We start from the raw sequence: 16,593 nt of genomic DNA, 5'->3' as shown, positions 1-16,593 counted from the left end.
CTAGATTCTTTTTGTTGGGTTTCCATAGATGTTAATTAACTCAAAATCAGAATATGATCTTTTTACCATGGACCGATGAGAAATGGTTAACTACCAGTGTGTGATTTTCTATATCTATAAAATATAACATTTTTAAATTAATACTCTATAAATTAATATACACTAAAAATCTCTATAAAATAATATAATTTTATAGTATCAAATTAAGTTTTTGATTCAATTAGTATATCGATAAATTAATATCTTTACAAATTAATAAAAAAATTATAGTTTTGATGTATTCCCAATATTATTAATTTATAGAAGTTTCAGTATAAGCAAAAATTTGAGATTTTGATGGTATGAGTCTCTTTGTAGAATACAGTAACTAAATAGAATATTCTTTAATGCTTTTGCAGAAGAAGATATGGATTTTGAATCCTAAAACAATGTATTAACAGTTATGAAGATTAATAAATATTACATACAATTTTTACTATGATGCAAATAGAATCGAAATATGAATTTTTTTTTATTAGACGGCTCAAAGATAATGCAATTATAACTATCATATGTGAAACTTCCTAGCAGAAATACAATTTTATGTTGTATTTCTAGATGTAATGATCTCACAATTTATAATAAACATAATAAATTAGTATAAAAAAATCCTTGTACCTTGGCTTGGCTCTGTGCTCTTATTGGTTTGTATGTCTACCATGGATGATTATTGCCGATAATGACATGATGAAGAAGATGTTTTTGTCAACCTGGCTGTCTTCTTTCAACACTTTGCTGCTTCGGAATCCGAACAAACTTATCATGCAATCCAGTTATTGTAGGTCTTGTGGTCGCAATAGTCTACTACGGTTATGTTCGTTTTGGAGTTGTTGGCAACAGCGGACAACAAATATGTTTTATTGCACGTTTTAATGGTGTTGATGATCAGCGACACAACTAGATTTTGTTCAAGCGATCTTTCAAGCGACACAACTAGATTTTGTTCAAACGATCTTTTAAGAAAAAAATCAATATACTTTTCTTTCAGACTTTTCTGTCTAGTTGAGTTTAGGTACATATTGGTTTGGTTTGAATTGTATTGGGAAGATTCCCAATACTGCAAAACTTTATTCAGTCGATAAATATATTTCTCCATTTTTATGGAAACAAATATAATAAGAAACATATCAGTAAACTAAAATGATATGTATATATGTTCGATCTAGTTGTTCACTGTCACAAAGACACCTTAGACAAGTATGATTTCATTTCTAACTTAATTCTGAAAACATTTATCATAAAGACTAAGTACAAATAAAGCTGACTCTGGCGATCTTAGATGGTGGACATTGTTAGGAATCGGATCTCCACCGAATTTTATTTGATATTTGGCGTTTGACAAAAAAAAATTATTATGCTCCTTTTAGTTTCTGTATTCGAGAAAACCTAGTGTTTGAGGATAGTATAGCTAAACAAGCTCTGAGGCCAGATGTGCCGAACTAATGAAGAAATTGGTGGACAAAAAAGTCGGGATGGATCATGAAAACAATAGTCCTATGTTTATTTCAATTTGGAATTTGATCAAACTTGTGTTCTCAACTTATTTCTAAAGAAAGCATGATGTCAAATCTACAAACTGATTTTGTGGTAATGTTCGCTAACTTGCTACCAAACCAATGTGCTTCTATATTAGTGTAAATATTTTATAATCTTGGACACTACCTTTTTGGGAAATATCATTTGCTTAACTTTTTCATCCAGAATATACTCGTAAGTTTCAGAAAGGGAATATAATTTAAATTTGATGTTTGCGTTTTATGACTTGTCTTTTTCTTTTGCTTTTCGGTCTCATATTTATCGTTTAAATAATTTTGATTGTAGTAATTCTAAAATGATAACTGGAATGTATATAAGAACTACTTGATAATTTCAGGATTCTATGTGAACATTTTTATGTAAAAAAAATTATTTAAAATTGAGCAACTTCAAAACAGAATTGAGTTTTAGTTAAATTTTATAATTCAATGATAAATAAATAACAAAAATAAAATAGTAAAATGATTACCCAATTTATGAAATAAACTCATCTTACTATATTTTATAGTAACATATAACAAGATTAAAATTTATTTTACTCCAGAACTTAAAATGAAAATGAAGTAAATTTAAAAACGCTCAAAAGACTATAAATTGTATATATTACACAATTGTTTAAGATTTTTTAAATGGACAACCTACAAACTTATTTTAGTGAATATTAATTTTAAAAATTATTTTGACATAACTCTTATAATTTGAATGATCTTAAATGAAAACAAAGATTTGTGTTTTTTTTGGTTTTTCGATATCAATATTTTCAGTTTTGAAATTTTTTATAACGTTTATGCGTTACAAAATTATTATGAATTAGTAAAAGTCACCAGTTACCTAAAACGAATGACAAAACTGTTTTTATGTTCGATAAACACGATGAAACACTTTAATGCACAAAATTATTTTTTAATTGAATAACTTTAATATAGAATTAATGTTTAATTTGCTTTAAATATTTAATGAAAAAAAACAATGGTGAATACTTTTAAGTAAACTCGTTTCTACTATATTTTAGAATGGAAAATATAATAGAAAAACATTACTCCAAAACAAACTTGAAATTGGAAAATAAAATAAAACAAATAAGAAATGTTTAAAACACTATTAACCAAACATAACTTTACAGAGTTTTTAAGATTTTTAAAGCGAGTAACATTCAAATAAATCTTGGTGATAGTAAATTTTTAATTTTTTAAATGTATTCTGACGTAACTTATCTAACTAAACCATCATAGATTAAACAGAGACTTCTTTCATTTATAAATTTGTTATTTTAATGTTTTTGTATCAATATTTTCTAATTTTTGTAACGCGTATGCGTTATAAAATCATTAATTATAAATTTAGTATAAACTACCAATTACGTGAAAAGAATAACAAAATTGTTTTTAAGTTCGACAAACCCAACGGAAAATTGTTGTTCTAGCATAACGTAAATTATGATAAAATGCAAATAACTTTCTTTCACAAATTTTCAAGTGAAAATTAAAAACTCATATGGGTATTATTGTGTATTACTTACCAGCTTATCAGAGTGGGATGTTAAATCGGTAAATAGCGTTAAAGTTATGGATTTGGCAACTTCTCATTTTGGGTTTTGTACTTTCGTTATTCAATCAATGACACAAAAACCAAATTTTGCTTGACGACAACTTGTTTTTGAGCAACATCCTGTATAGACAGTTGGTTACGCACTTAAATCACAACTTGTATAATAATGATACCTAATATTAATAACATCAAATTTCTTGTGGACAAATTATTGAATTATTTGAACGTTTTAATTTTTATTGACTATCTCTAGTTCGTAAATATCTAAAAAATAATAATTATGAAGGTGATTTAAAATACTTTGGAGGTCTTTTAGTTGATACATTGTTTAGTACTTTTGTTTTTCCCCAGGAAAAAATGGCTTTTCTTGCGGAAGTTATACATCAAAACTATTTATGAAGTTAGACGAATCTTCCAAATAATTGATTAAATCAAACGAATTAATGGTAGATAGATTAAGAGCTAAACAGTTGTCAATGGTTGCTTAAGGAGTACTATAGTAATACTATAATTAATCAGATATTCAGAATAATCAATGAGAAGACAGAACACTCCAACTCAAGTCAACTTTACTTTGTATATATAGAGAGAGATATTCCAACTTGTAACGCGCAAGCACGAGAGAGAGAGAGAGAGAGAGAGAGAGAGAAAGAAAGAATCAAAAAGATCTGTTGAGGAGAGAGATAGAAAGAAAGAGAGCGGAGATGTCGATAGCTTTGCTTTTGCCCTCGCCGGTGATGACGCAGAAGCCGTCGTCAATAACTTCTCCTCCCCGTGGCTTTGGATCTTCTTCTTCTCGTCTCCTTCAAGTTTCTTGCGTCACCAAGAACCCTGCTAGGTAAAATCTCTTCGCCTTTTAAATGTTTTTGATACTTAGTTTAGATCTTCGATTTCACTTTTTCCTTTAGATATGCATTAACATTTTAGGTAGGGTCTTAGGGTGACCTGAATATCATTATCAATCCCTCTGTTTTCTATGTATCACGTAATTATCCTAAATATAATATTATTCCGTCGTTTTCAAACACAAATAAATAAAATTATAATGCAGTTTCGTTAATGTGGTTTCTCAAATGAGATTTAACGTTTTATCACATATTTTTGTTACGATCTGAGGTATTACATGAGCATTACATTTTAACGCTTAGCTAAAGTCATTATTGTCATGTTAAGTGGGACTAAAATACTGTTTAAGATACATTGGATTCTATGTATCTTTGCATATTCATGATTCGTATCATGATGTCAACTTTTTTTTTGGTCCACCTGAAAACATTTTCTTTACACTGCAGAATGACTATACCTTTAACTTTCCTGTGTGCCTACACATGCATTGCGTGGTGTTTGTTTTCACATGGATCGTGACATTAGTCATCATTAGGTGATCTTAAGATTGTAAATAAGTTTTGATTGATTTTCTTGAAGATACTTTCATTGATTGATATTACTAGTAAAAAAGACAAAATCATTTTACACTGAATCCTAAGATACTTTCATTAAAAATATTTGCTTACAAATAACGATTAATTTAAAAACTGGTTAGGTAGATTGTATTTGTCAGGCAACAAGTACAATTCTACTTTAATAAGCTGAGTTGTCTTAAAAAAATACATTTTCACCCACCATGCAAAATTATTGAAAATCAAATATCAAAAGAATCTTTCTTGTCGCTGTATAATCTTACTAAAGTAATAAGAAATCCAATCTCCAATCTGGAAACAATGACCCAACGTCTCCACTCGGCTCATAAAGCAAAAAGAATGGGCCAATCATATCTGTAGTCCATAAAATGTTTTCTTTTTTAAGCACAAAGGTATTGATCAGATTAACGACTCAAAAGCAAGTTATTAGATTAGTAACTTATAGACTTTTCATTTTTATAATTAGTAAAATGAAATAGACGAATAGTTTGTGTCAAACTACATACATGCATGGTTTTAGAAATATATATTATGTTTTTTTTTCTTTCTATAATTGTAAATGATATCTCAAATCTTTTTAGCAAGTACGAGGACCCATTTCTGTTGGTACTTAGTTTAACTTTTTTTGCAGGAATAATAACGTGACATGCAATAATTTTCGACCAATCAAGGAAGTAAATAACCAAATAACACACACAATACCACAAGAGAAGCTCGAGATCTTCAAATCAATGGAGAACTGGGCAGAAACCACACTACTACCGTATCTCAAACCGGTCGAAGATTCATGGCAACCACAAGACTTTTTACCGGCGCCCGAGACCGATGATGCATTCTACGACCAAGTCAGAGAGATTAGAGAACGAACAAAGGAGATTCCTGATGACTACTTTGTAGTTCTTGTCGGAGACATGATCACGGAAGAAGCACTTCCAACGTATCAAACGACGTTAAACACACTTGACGGCGTTAAGGATGAAACTGGTGGGAGTTTATCGCCGTGGGCGGTTTGGATCAGAGCATGGACGGCGGAGGAAAACCGTCACGGTGATTTGCTTAACAAGTATCTTTACCTATGTGGTCGTGTTGATATGCGACATGTTGAAAGGACTATACAATATCTAATCGGTTCTGGCATGGTAAGTATTCGATCTTTTTGTTACTTTAGCATTCGTTTTTACTAAAGTTTCGATTTTCTTATTAAGGCAATTGTTTGGCTAAACGTGTGATATTTTTTGGGGTTATGATGAAAATGTCTACTAGTTTTCAATATATTTTCGAGAATTTTCCTTTAAATTCTAAAAAGATGTTCATAAGTTGTAAATGTTTTTTTGTAAATATTATTTTTTAAATTACATATTTTCGAGGAATTTAAAACTTTATAGTTTCAATATTAATCATAACTATTCCCGCTTTTTTTCTCATACTATATTTTTATAGGACTCGAAGTTTGAAAACAACCCTTACAATGGATTCATCTACACATCGTTCCAAGAACGCGCCACATTCATCTCTCACGGCAACACGGCGAGGCTAGCCACGACCTACGGCGATACGACACTAGCAAAGATCTGCGGCACAATCGCCGCAGACGAGAAACGTCACGAGACTGCTTACACCAAGATAGTGGAGAAGCTATTCGAGCTAGACCCCGACGGAACAGTACAGGCGCTGGCGAGCATGATGAAAAAGCGGATAACGATGCCGGCTCACCTCATGCACGACGGGAGAGACGATCAACTTTTTGATCACTACGCCGCGGTGGCGCAGAGGATCGGAGTTTACACGGCGGCGGATTACGCTGGTATCTTGGAGTTTCTGTTGAGGAGGTGGAAGGTGGAGAGTTTGGGGTCGGGGTTGTCAGGTGAAGGAAGGAGAGCACAGGAGTATCTGTGCACCTTGCCGCAGAGGATCAAGAGGTTAGAGGAAAGAGCCAACGACAGGGTCAAACGTCAGTCAAAGGGTTCTGTCTCGTTTAGCTGGGTGTTTGGTAGAGATGTGGAATTATAAATAAATTTAACAATAAATTTAACCAGTCAAATAAATAAATGATGTTTGTTTGTGAACAAATTATGACTTTGTCTTAACAAACAACTCAAGTCACCTAGCTCACAAAATGCATCATCCAGCCTATAATTCGTTGTAAATCATAAACTACTGTCGCCATTAGTTCTTTTAAACACTCCCATTCAACCTGATCGTATATCTGCCTTATATATTTCAATTTTCACAAAAATTAAGGATTAGAGATAAAGATAACTACTATTGTTATTATACCTTTTATATAAACTCTACTTTGTACATCAATATACACACACTTTACATTCCATTTCATGGTATCAGAGTTAAAAGATTCATTGAACTAATAATTTGTTTGCGTTATTTTTCTACTAGTTCTACTACTCGTCAACGTTCTTCTTAGAATATGGCGACTAATTCTACCGCAACTTCTGCAACTTCTGGCGTTATGGAAAGCTCCGCGTCAGACCTACCATATACTCTTTATCCATCGGACAATTCCGATTTTCAGTAGTGATAATTATTCCTAATAGAAAACTGAATTTTGGGACTCTCGACAAGCTAAACAGAAGACTGAATTTATCGATGTCACAATTAAAAAGCCGGAGGTAAATCCCAATCTAGCTCGTTGAACTTCTACTAGCTCACTGAATTTAGGTTGGATCGTCAATTGATCTTCAAGTTCGATCTACGGTTGCTCATCTTCCTGATACTTTCAAACCATGAGAATCTCTTGAACAATTGTTCTCAGTCATAAACAGTGTTGCACTTTATGGAAGATGGAATCACTAATTGCAAACAGTGTACACACTTTACATTCTATTTCAATTTTCACTATTGAAAAAACTAAGTTCAACTAGGTATCCATTTGGTGATGTGGAATGGATATATTGTAAGTTGTCATGTCTTCATCATCTGTTTATTCCAATCTTCTAAAAATTGGTAGGTGGTGATTAGTCGTCTTATAGAAGATTAAAGTTTAGGCGGGTGTCTCGACCAACTTTTTGAACGTCTAGACTAATTTTCCAAAAAGAAAAAAAAAATCTAAAAGAGTTTTAACCATTTTGTCAATATTCGCTTGACAAATTCAATCATATTTTGAAACTCGTGAAGTTTTATATTTCCAATTATTGGATAAGATAACAATAAACGCTCGTTGTTAAACGACATTTTAGTGAAACTGTTTTTGTTTTGCGTTTGTTTGTTGTAGACTATCGTTGTAACAGAGAACTTTGTTGCGTAATATATGGATCTTGCCACAAGTGTTTTTATTTAATAAACTTAGCTGTATTGGGCTCCAAAGCGCCCATTAAGTATATGATAACTTGACCCATGGGCCTTCACAAAATTAATAGCAACAAGTACAACAGAAACAGTTTGGTGAGAGAAGGAAGAAAAAAGGGTGCAGACCAGACATAATGGCATTGTCGTGTACTAAAGCAAAGGGACATTGAAATGTCACATTGCTTAACATATCACATCATCACGCTGCAGAGTTTCTCAATTTGCTCGTTTGTTTCTTCGCCTTTCTCGTCCTTAGCTTTTTCTTCCCTCCATAAATACCTACCTATATAGACAAATTCACTCTGTTATCATCGAAAATTTCTATTTATCTTTTTCGTTTTATTCCTTCTCTATAATAATCTTGTCCCCATTGTTATAAAGAAAAGAAGGTGAGGGGAAAACAAAGCAATGGTTATGGCTATGGATCGGATCGCTTTTACCTCATCCCCATCCGCTTATCAACGTTCTTATCATCCTCATGGCTACAGATCTTCAAGAGTTTTCATGTCTTCTACCATTCGTCCCGCCTCTACGTGAGTTTTCTCTATTCATTTCCAATATTTCATTGAGATGCGATTAGTCATGATTAATTTTTCATTGAGATGCGATTAGTCATGATTAATAATGGATCTATTATATATACTCTCTGTTTCTGTCATGTTTGTTTTCAAAAATGCAGATCATTTCGTTTTGTACATATATAACACGCTGTGTGGTCTGCTCCCAACGTATCTATGACCAGATAAAACACACATTTCAATTATTAAAATGATTCACAATTACATTTTGTATTGAATTCAATTTGCTTTCTACTCAACCTGTGGACATGTTTGGTCACCAAACCCGAAAACAAACTCTCTGCATTTTCTTCTACAAATTCAAGTGATCTGTGTCTATTTGGGTGTAATCTCTCATACATTATTCAGAACTATGAAACATTCCATATGCATGCATGCATGGATTTGATTGTTCCCTTTACTTTCTATTAGTATAAAATATCATTTAATTTGGGTTGTTGGCCTATCTTCTTGTTCAGTGTCCTGTTACTTTAATGCCTTTTACCATCATTCAATCATATATGTTTATGCATGTGTTATATATTCACTGTAGTTGGTCAAGTTAGGTCTGAAAATTTGCTTGTAATTTGTTTTGGTTAGAATATCAGTAATTTACAGAATGCTTTTCTTGTACTGCAATTGCCCCCCACATCTTTTTTATCAGCATTTATTATGTCACGCATCAGTGTCTTTTTCTTTTGCTTTCAAGAACTGATTATTCTCGTGTTGGGAGATCTACTTTTTTTAGAAAAGACTTTAACTTATTTGCAAGTTGGTTACCTGCAGAACACGGAACTCTTATCATCTCTTTTTTAGTGGTTGTGTCATTTTATGATGAATCTCGCTGAACAACTTTCTATGATTTTTGAAAATCTCTTTTGATGGATTTACAGAGAGGTTACCAATGGAAGGAAACCCTATCTCCCTCCTCGAGAGGTGCAACTTCAAGTGAAGTACTCAATGCCACCACAAAAGCTGGAGATCTTCAAGTCCTTAGAAGAATGGGCTAATGACAACTTGTTGCCTTACCTAAAACCCGTTGAGAAATCATGGCAGCCAACTGATTTCCTCCCTGAACCAGAGTCAGAAGGTTTCTATGACCAAGTCAAGGAGTTAAGAGAGAGGTGTAAAGAGCTTTCTGACGACTACTTTGTAGTCCTTATTGGTGATATGATCACAGAGGAAGCACTTCCCACTTATCAGACCATGATTAATACGTTGGACGGTGTTAGAGATGAGACTGGAGCAAGTCCTACTCCTTGGGCAGTGTGGACGAGGGCCTGGACTGCCGAGGAGAATAGGCATGGTGATCTTCTTAACAAGTATCTTTACCTCTCTGGAAGAGTAGACATGAGGCAGATTGAAAAGACCATTCAATATCTGATTGGTTCTGGAATGGTAAGCTCCTATAATATAACAGCTCAATAATTTGATGGCCATAGAGTAAAACACAAATTTAAGTCTCTAAACTATACTTCTTTTAAAAATTCTGATAAATATCTTTTTTTTTCAAAATATTATTAAGTATTTTTTAAATAAATAGTAATAAAAAAATATTTTCATATAAAATATTTTAGACCCCTTTTTATTTTTATTTTTAACATAAAAATACATTTAAAAAAAAAATCGGACTCTTATCTATTATGAAAAAAAAGACAAAGGATTGAACCCGGTGCGGTCGCACCGCTAATCCCCTATCTAAGCCGGCCTTGTGCCTGCTTTATGTTCTGCTATAGTCTTAGCTGCCTTAATTGGTTTTGTTTGGTTCTTTAGGATCCAAAGACTGAAAACAACCCTTACTTGGGTTTCATCTACACTTCTTTTCAAGAAAGAGCAACTTTCATCTCCCATGGAAACACTGCTGGCCTGGCAAAGAAGCTCGGGGACTCGAAACTAGCGCAGATTTGCGGCACCATTGCCGCTGATGAGAAGCGTCATGAGACTGCTTACACCAAGATTGTAGAAAAGCTTTTTGAGATTGATCCTGACACCACTGTTGTAGGCTTTGCTGACATGATGAAGAAAAAGATAGCCATGCCTGCTCATTTGATGTATGATGGTTGTGATGACAATCTGTTTGAGCATTTCTCCTCCGTGGCCCAGAGGCTTGGTGTCTACACTGCTAGAGACTATGCTGATATACTGGAGTTTCTTGTGAGGCGGTGGAACGTGGAGAACTTGGTAGGCCTTTCTGGTGATGGACACAAGGCCCAGGTAGCAACAACATCTAAAACCTCTTTTGTGTACTTGGAGAATGTTCAGTCATCAAAGTGTAGAATATAAGTTATTTTTCTGACTTTTGGCTTCCTTTGATTGCATGAAACAGGACTATCTCTGTAAATTGCCTGCTAGGATCCGCAAACTCGAAGAGAGGGCTCAAGGGAGAAACAAAGATGCTGCAAGAAACATACCCTTCAGCTGGATATTCGGCCGAGAGATCAGGGCTTAAAAGAAGTAATAACATGATGCAATTCTCCTCACCATCACCATGACAAGGAGGTTCAGAAAGTATGTTTTGTATTGGAAGATATGTTAGATAAAAAGTATGTGTTTAGCCTTGTTTTGTTTTGGATCACTTTTTCTATTTATTTGTTTCAGATTCTCCATTTGTTCTAGACTTCTAGTATTGTTGTATCCACTTCCTCAATGTTTCTCTCTCAAATTTCCTACAATTTGTAATTTTTAAAATTATTTGCATTGTGTTTTCGTAGAGATTGTTACAAGTTTCTTAATTATAAAAAAATGAGTAAATTAAAGAAACAATCCATAGGAACGAAACACATATTATATATATATATGTAGTCAATCATTGTCAACAATGACAGATACAAACAACAAATGAACAAATCACAAATACCACCGACAGAACACAGATCAAAAACCAACATTTGATACTGATAATAGCCCTCAACAACACAAGAAGACAAGACAAAGACAGTAGTAACTTCAAACTTGGAAAGGCCATGGCCAATCCTTAGGATTCTCATCACTCTGCACCTTACCACTCCTCTTCACCGCAACCCCTCTATCACCACCCTCGACATAAGCGTAATACTTCAAGAAGAAAGCCAACACCAACACAACCCAATCAAGACAAAATATCACAACGCAGAGCCCGCCGCCGAGCTTCAAGATCACAGCAGCATCTTCCTCCCTCACATACGACTTGAGACTCCCGAGGAAGTTGGCCGTGTTGGTGAAGATGAGGACGGAGACGGAGCCTTGGAAGATAGCCGTGAGCACGGTGGCGACCATGTGCGCGGCGTACCACCGGTTCCTCCCGCAGGAAGCGGCGGTGCAGCCGGAGACGGCGGCGGCGATGGTGGTGGAGTGGAGGAGGATGAGGAGGAAGCCGCAGATGGAGGGGATGAGGCGGAGGGAGAGGGTGAGGAAGATGCAGCTCGTGGCGGCTCCGAGGAGGATGTAGTTGGAGAAGAGGAAGATCTTGTGAGTGTAGTAGTGAGAGTCTTCCACGGATGGAGATTGAATCAAACCCATATCGAAAGTTTGGATTTTTAGAAGTGGGTTTGTGTTCTTTGATGATGAAGAAGACGAAGAAGAGAGTGTGGTGTGTGATGAGCGTGAGGAGTGAGTTTATGTAGAGAGACTTGAAACGGTCAAGTTTCTAAATATGACCGTTGTTGAATCCTCGAACGGCTAGTTTTCTAATTTTTTTTTAATTATTAAGGTGGGCCCATCCGTAGAAAGATTAAATAAGGTGGGCCCATTGGGATGTGGATGGGTTTTATTTATCCTATTTAAGGATACAATTTTCTCTGTATCCAAACAAGAGTCAGGTTCTTCCACCGTCTTTCCTCTTGTCTGACTACTGATTTTTCGTCGTCTCACTCAAAGGCCCAATGGGTTTAAGTGGGCCAGATGTAAAAAAAGTTGGCCCATTGGGCTGTGAATGGGTTCATGTTTATCCGGTACAAGGATAAGAGTTTCTCTGTATCCAAACAAGGTCAGGGTCTTCTACCGTCTTCATCTTCGTCTGATTTGTCGTCGTCGTCGTCTCTCAAAAGCGCCACTCTTTAAGTCGGTTTTGGTTCTCAGCGTTCGTGATTTTGCGAAGGTTAGCGAGAGAGAGAACAATGTCCGGCTCCGATAAGCTACAGGCTCCTCAATCGTCGAAAGGTGAAAACCCTCTTCCTTCTCTCGCTCTCGTACTCAAAATATTTTGCGAGGAGGAGATTGATCCTAGGGTTTGTGATGATCCGGTTTATAATATGTGTGAAGAGAAGTTGTTTAAGGACATTAAGAAACTGAGAGCAGAGCAAAAGCTCATCTTGGGGATAAACAAATCATACTGTGTGTAGTCTATTATAGCTTGAGGCAATAGAGTATGTGTATAACTTGTTTAAGAATGTTGGAGTTGTAGTATGTTTCTCTGGAGATTTAACTAATGGCTTGTTTTGTTAAAATGTGAAAATAGACGCTACTGATGTTGGTTGGTACATTCTTGGTGGAAACCAAGAGAGTCTGGGTCCATATACTTTCCTGGAGCTGTGTGGTAAGTGTTCCGTGTTACTATATTCCTTGATGTTTCTGTTATAAGCTATTGAAGCGCTTTACGTTGCTTTGAATGGGCAGACCATTTCAAGAACGGTTACCTACAGGAAACTACTCTAGTCTGGGCTGAAGGAAGAAGCGAATGGCAGCCACTTTCTGCAATCACTGAGTTGATGTCAAGGATCTCTGGAGCTGAAGTTGACCATTCAGCTAGAGGTAATATCCCTAAATTATCGTTTTTTTTTTATCTAGCGTAGTTTTGTCTCTTGGCTTTATGGCACTTACTATAGGGTGTCTTACCAGGTGCACCGGGGTTGATGAATGGATATGGTGCAAGAACTAACCAAGAGAAGCAAAGTAATACTGGTTAGTTATCTAGACAGAAATGAATACTTCAGTATTATGAGTTGCAAAGTGAGGGTAACACTTACCACATCATGTTGTTTCTGCAGCGTCTACTGAGGATGAGTTTGAGAAATGGCAGAGAGAGATTCAAGAAGCCGAGGCGGAGGCTGAGAGGTTGAAAGATGATCAAGAGAGACCTTCTTCACCACCCGAGGGGGAAGATGAGTTCACTGATGATGATGGAACTAGATATAAATGGGACAAAGCTCTTAGAGCATGGGCTCCTCAGGTAATGTTTTTTTATATATCAATCGTTCTTTCTCTGTTTCTGCTAGTGTAATGGGAATTCAGGTAATGATTGGAATCGTTTACATGTGTCATTTTGTTGGTGGGTCGTGGCTTAGCCTTATCCGAAAGATTACTTATTTGCTATGATTTTCTCTCATATGTTTGCTTGCTTTATCAAGAATGAATATCAGGAATTCGTCAAACTATTTTACCTTTACTTGTTTTGGGTTATTCATGTTGCTTACCTTAGGAAGAGTTAAATATCATTAATATTTCCAATTGCTCATGCTTTTTTATCGCAGAACGATCCAGTGGTTAGCGTTGATCCATATGGACTCGAAGAGATGACCTTTGCTGAGGAAGACGAAGTAATTCCAACTATAAACGTTCTTGATACTTCTGTTGATAATGAGGATGTTTCTAAGGATGATGTGGCTAGTAAGAAAGAAGAAGATGGCTCTGATCAGACCGCGGAAATAAACAATAATGGCAAGAGGAAGCTGCCAGAAGAAGAAACCGAAAAGAAGGTATTTGTTATTGTCTTTTGTCGTCTTCTCTGTTTCGTTTATTATCGTATCTCTTTCTTAAGGTCATGCATGGTACTTCCGATTTCTTGATTAAGGAGTCTTGACTTTTCTAAATGGTAATGGATGATTACTTTTTGACCAATATGTACATCGTAGAGGGAAAGAAAAACTTTTTGTTGACCAATATGTACATCGTTGTTGGCATCGTAGTTATATTAGGACTAGCAAATTACTTTTACTTTCATTTCGTCATACTTACTAATGATGGATCAAATAAATATTGCTGCAAGTATTCTAAGTTTCAAATTAATTTCCAGGAAGCAAACAAGCCTCCAGAAGCGTGGTTTGAGCTGAAAGTAAACCCTCATATCTACGTTACCGGGTTGCCCAAGGATGTCACAATCGAGGAAGTAAGTTGTGGTCATTGCTTTTTCTATTATTATGAATATCCTAATACTTTAAAACGGACTTAAAGTAGCGACATCAATTACAGGTAGTTGAAGTTTTTTCTAAATGCGGCATTATTAAGGAGGTAAATCCCAGTATCTTGTGATTTCTTTTCCATGTTATTTTGGAGTCGTGTAAGTTTCCCGTAACAATGTAGATCTGGTAAACATCGCAGGATGACAGTGGCAAGCCTCGCATAAAGCTTTACAGTGACAAGGCGACAGGAGAATTAAAAGGCGATGCTCTTATCACGTATATGAAGGTAATGATAATACTAGAAGACTTTCCCTCCGGGGATTTATAAGGTTCAATTCTTAAACGTTTTCTCTTCATGTTATCTGTCTTTGTTTTCATCAGGAGCCCTCAGTGGATCTTGCAATTCAAATCTTAGACGGGGCTCCTTTACGTCCAGCTGACAAGCTCCTCATGTCTGTTTCTCGAGCTAAATTCGAGCAGAAAGGTGAATACCGTTGCACTTTAGTTGTATAGACATTAGCTTTTCCCTATCCGTGGCTTTGTTTTTTACAATATTTTGGCTATGGTTTTTATTGCCCTTTGCTATTTCCACTTAGGGGAGAGATTTATAACGAAGCAAACCGATAACAAAAAGAAGAAAAAGCTTAAAAAGGTCGAGCAAAAGTTGCTTGGATGGGGTATGTTTCCGCCGCTTCTGTATACTGGAAACCTACCTTTTTCTCTATAAAGTCACATACTAAAGGAAGATGTGAGATGCTATATATATATATATATATATATATTTCTCTATGCTTTACTAACTCTTTATGGAACTCTCTAGCGAAAGGACTGGCACTAAAAATTTATCATTTTTGGAAGGCAATCTTTCATTGACAATTAAAACAGAAGAGGGGGTGGGGGTGGGGGGTGTTAGAAAGTCGATGTAGATTAGAAGGGAACATAGTTATATCGATATTCTCTATTTGTCTGTCTGGTAATCATAGTTCATATTAGCATACCATTTTAGTTCTTGACGTTGGAGTTTTTCTAACTGGATTTATATTTATTGTGATGGCGCTTGGTCTCTCTTTTCTTGGCATAGGTGGTAGAGATGATGCTAAGATCGCAATACCTGGAACTGTTGTTCTGCGCCACATGTTCAGTCCAGCGGAGATGAGGGTAGGGCCTTTTCCAATATGTTGATACGATTAAATGTTGCCAGTTTTAAACACCTGATATAGCTTGAGGTTTTTTTTTGTCTCTGCTTGTAGGCTGATGAGAGTTTGTGTGCCGAGGTAGAGGAAGACGTGAAGGAAGAGAGTATGAAGCATGGACCATTTGATTCAGTGAAGGTTAGATGTCGTGTCTTTTACGCTTAAGCTTGTGGTATTCTAATGTTGGTTTTGTTGAAAGTTGAGATTATTTAATCTATTGATATCTTTCTTTTACAGGTGTGTGAGCTTCATCCACAGGGCGTTGTTCTTATAAGATTTAAGGATCGTAAAGATGCACAGAAATGTATAGACGCAATGAACGGTCGATGGTACAGATTCTCTCCCCAGTCATTTCCGCTTGCTTAATCGCCATTAGAGTTGTTGTCTTGGGTCTGATTTGTTGCTTATGTTTATGGGTGAATGTAGGTATGCAAAGAGACAGATACACGCGAGCTTTGACGATGGATCAGTGAACCACGCTGCGATTCGGGACTTTGATGCGGAAGCCGAACGGTTAGATCAGTTTGCAGCTGAGCTCGAAGCTGAATAGAAGAGAGACAAAATCACAATAAATCTATAAAGCTCTTTTGTAGAATACGTTGAGAAGTTTGAAGTATAACCAAACCATATGTTTTCATTTTCATTGTCGTTGAAACTAACTCTTTCTTCATGTGCCCCTATTGATATATATAAAATTTTAAAATTACATTAAAGTTTGCCATTTTGAGGAATTTCAAGTTTCTAAAGGTGAGATACTTAATTTCTGATGTCAATCATTGAAGCAGCAGGACACAGAGGCATCCGAATCAGATCATTACCAATCGGTTTACTTCGTATATCCGGTTTATAATTTAACACAAAAAATTCCAAAATTTTCATTTTTCCCGCAACCACGGGAAGA

At 35.5% G+C, this 16,593-nt stretch overlaps 4 protein-coding genes across 4 annotated transcripts; 3 read left to right on the top strand and 1 right to left on the bottom strand.

The window, feature by feature from the left end:
- Nucleotides 1-3,598: 3,598 nt before the first annotated feature.
- Nucleotides 3,599-6,645, top strand: LOC103846344 (stearoyl-[acyl-carrier-protein] 9-desaturase 3, chloroplastic). The gene is made up of 3 exons (XM_009123255.3): nucleotides 3,599-3,961; nucleotides 5,176-5,683; nucleotides 5,985-6,645. Exons 1-3 carry the CDS (start codon nucleotides 3,828-3,830, stop codon nucleotides 6,552-6,554), a joined length of 1,212 nt encoding a protein of 403 aa, XP_009121503.1. The 5' UTR covers nucleotides 3,599-3,827; the 3' UTR covers nucleotides 6,555-6,645.
- A 1,328-nt stretch (nucleotides 6,646-7,973) lies between these two features.
- LOC103846343 (stearoyl-[acyl-carrier-protein] 9-desaturase 5, chloroplastic) lies at nucleotides 7,974-11,114 on the top strand. Its single transcript, XM_009123254.3, has 4 exons — nucleotides 7,974-8,380; nucleotides 9,298-9,802; nucleotides 10,178-10,618; nucleotides 10,731-11,114. The coding sequence occupies exons 1-4, from the start codon at nucleotides 8,256-8,258 to the stop codon at nucleotides 10,851-10,853; spliced, it is 1,194 nt and encodes a 397-aa protein (XP_009121502.1). The 5' UTR covers nucleotides 7,974-8,255; the 3' UTR covers nucleotides 10,854-11,114.
- Nucleotides 11,115-11,171: 57 nt separating this feature from the next.
- Nucleotides 11,172-11,991, bottom strand: LOC103846341. Its single transcript, XM_009123253.3, has one exon. It carries the CDS (start codon nucleotides 11,900-11,902, stop codon nucleotides 11,351-11,353), a length of 552 nt encoding a protein of 183 aa, XP_009121501.2. The 5' UTR covers nucleotides 11,903-11,991; the 3' UTR covers nucleotides 11,172-11,350.
- A 296-nt stretch (nucleotides 11,992-12,287) lies between these two features.
- LOC103846340 (splicing factor U2AF-associated protein 2) lies at nucleotides 12,288-16,405 on the top strand. Its single transcript, XM_009123252.3, has 15 exons — nucleotides 12,288-12,541; nucleotides 12,840-12,917; nucleotides 12,998-13,132; nucleotides 13,220-13,282; nucleotides 13,369-13,550; nucleotides 13,852-14,076; nucleotides 14,394-14,486; nucleotides 14,570-14,608; nucleotides 14,699-14,785; nucleotides 14,881-14,983; nucleotides 15,096-15,176; nucleotides 15,581-15,657; nucleotides 15,750-15,830; nucleotides 15,930-16,021; nucleotides 16,119-16,405. Exons 1-15 carry the CDS (start codon nucleotides 12,499-12,501, stop codon nucleotides 16,240-16,242), a joined length of 1,503 nt encoding a protein of 500 aa, XP_009121500.1. The 5' UTR covers nucleotides 12,288-12,498; the 3' UTR covers nucleotides 16,243-16,405.
- Nucleotides 16,406-16,593: the final 188 nt, after the last annotated feature.

This window comes from Brassica rapa, chromosome A10, assembly GCF_000309985.2.
Source record: "Brassica rapa cultivar Chiifu-401-42 chromosome A10, CAAS_Brap_v3.01, whole genome shotgun sequence".
In the NCBI taxonomy this organism is placed as follows: Eukaryota; Viridiplantae; Streptophyta; class Magnoliopsida; order Brassicales; family Brassicaceae; genus Brassica; species Brassica rapa.
The sequence above is the reverse complement of the archived record's forward strand: the minus strand, read 5'-3'. Positions and strand labels throughout refer to the sequence as shown.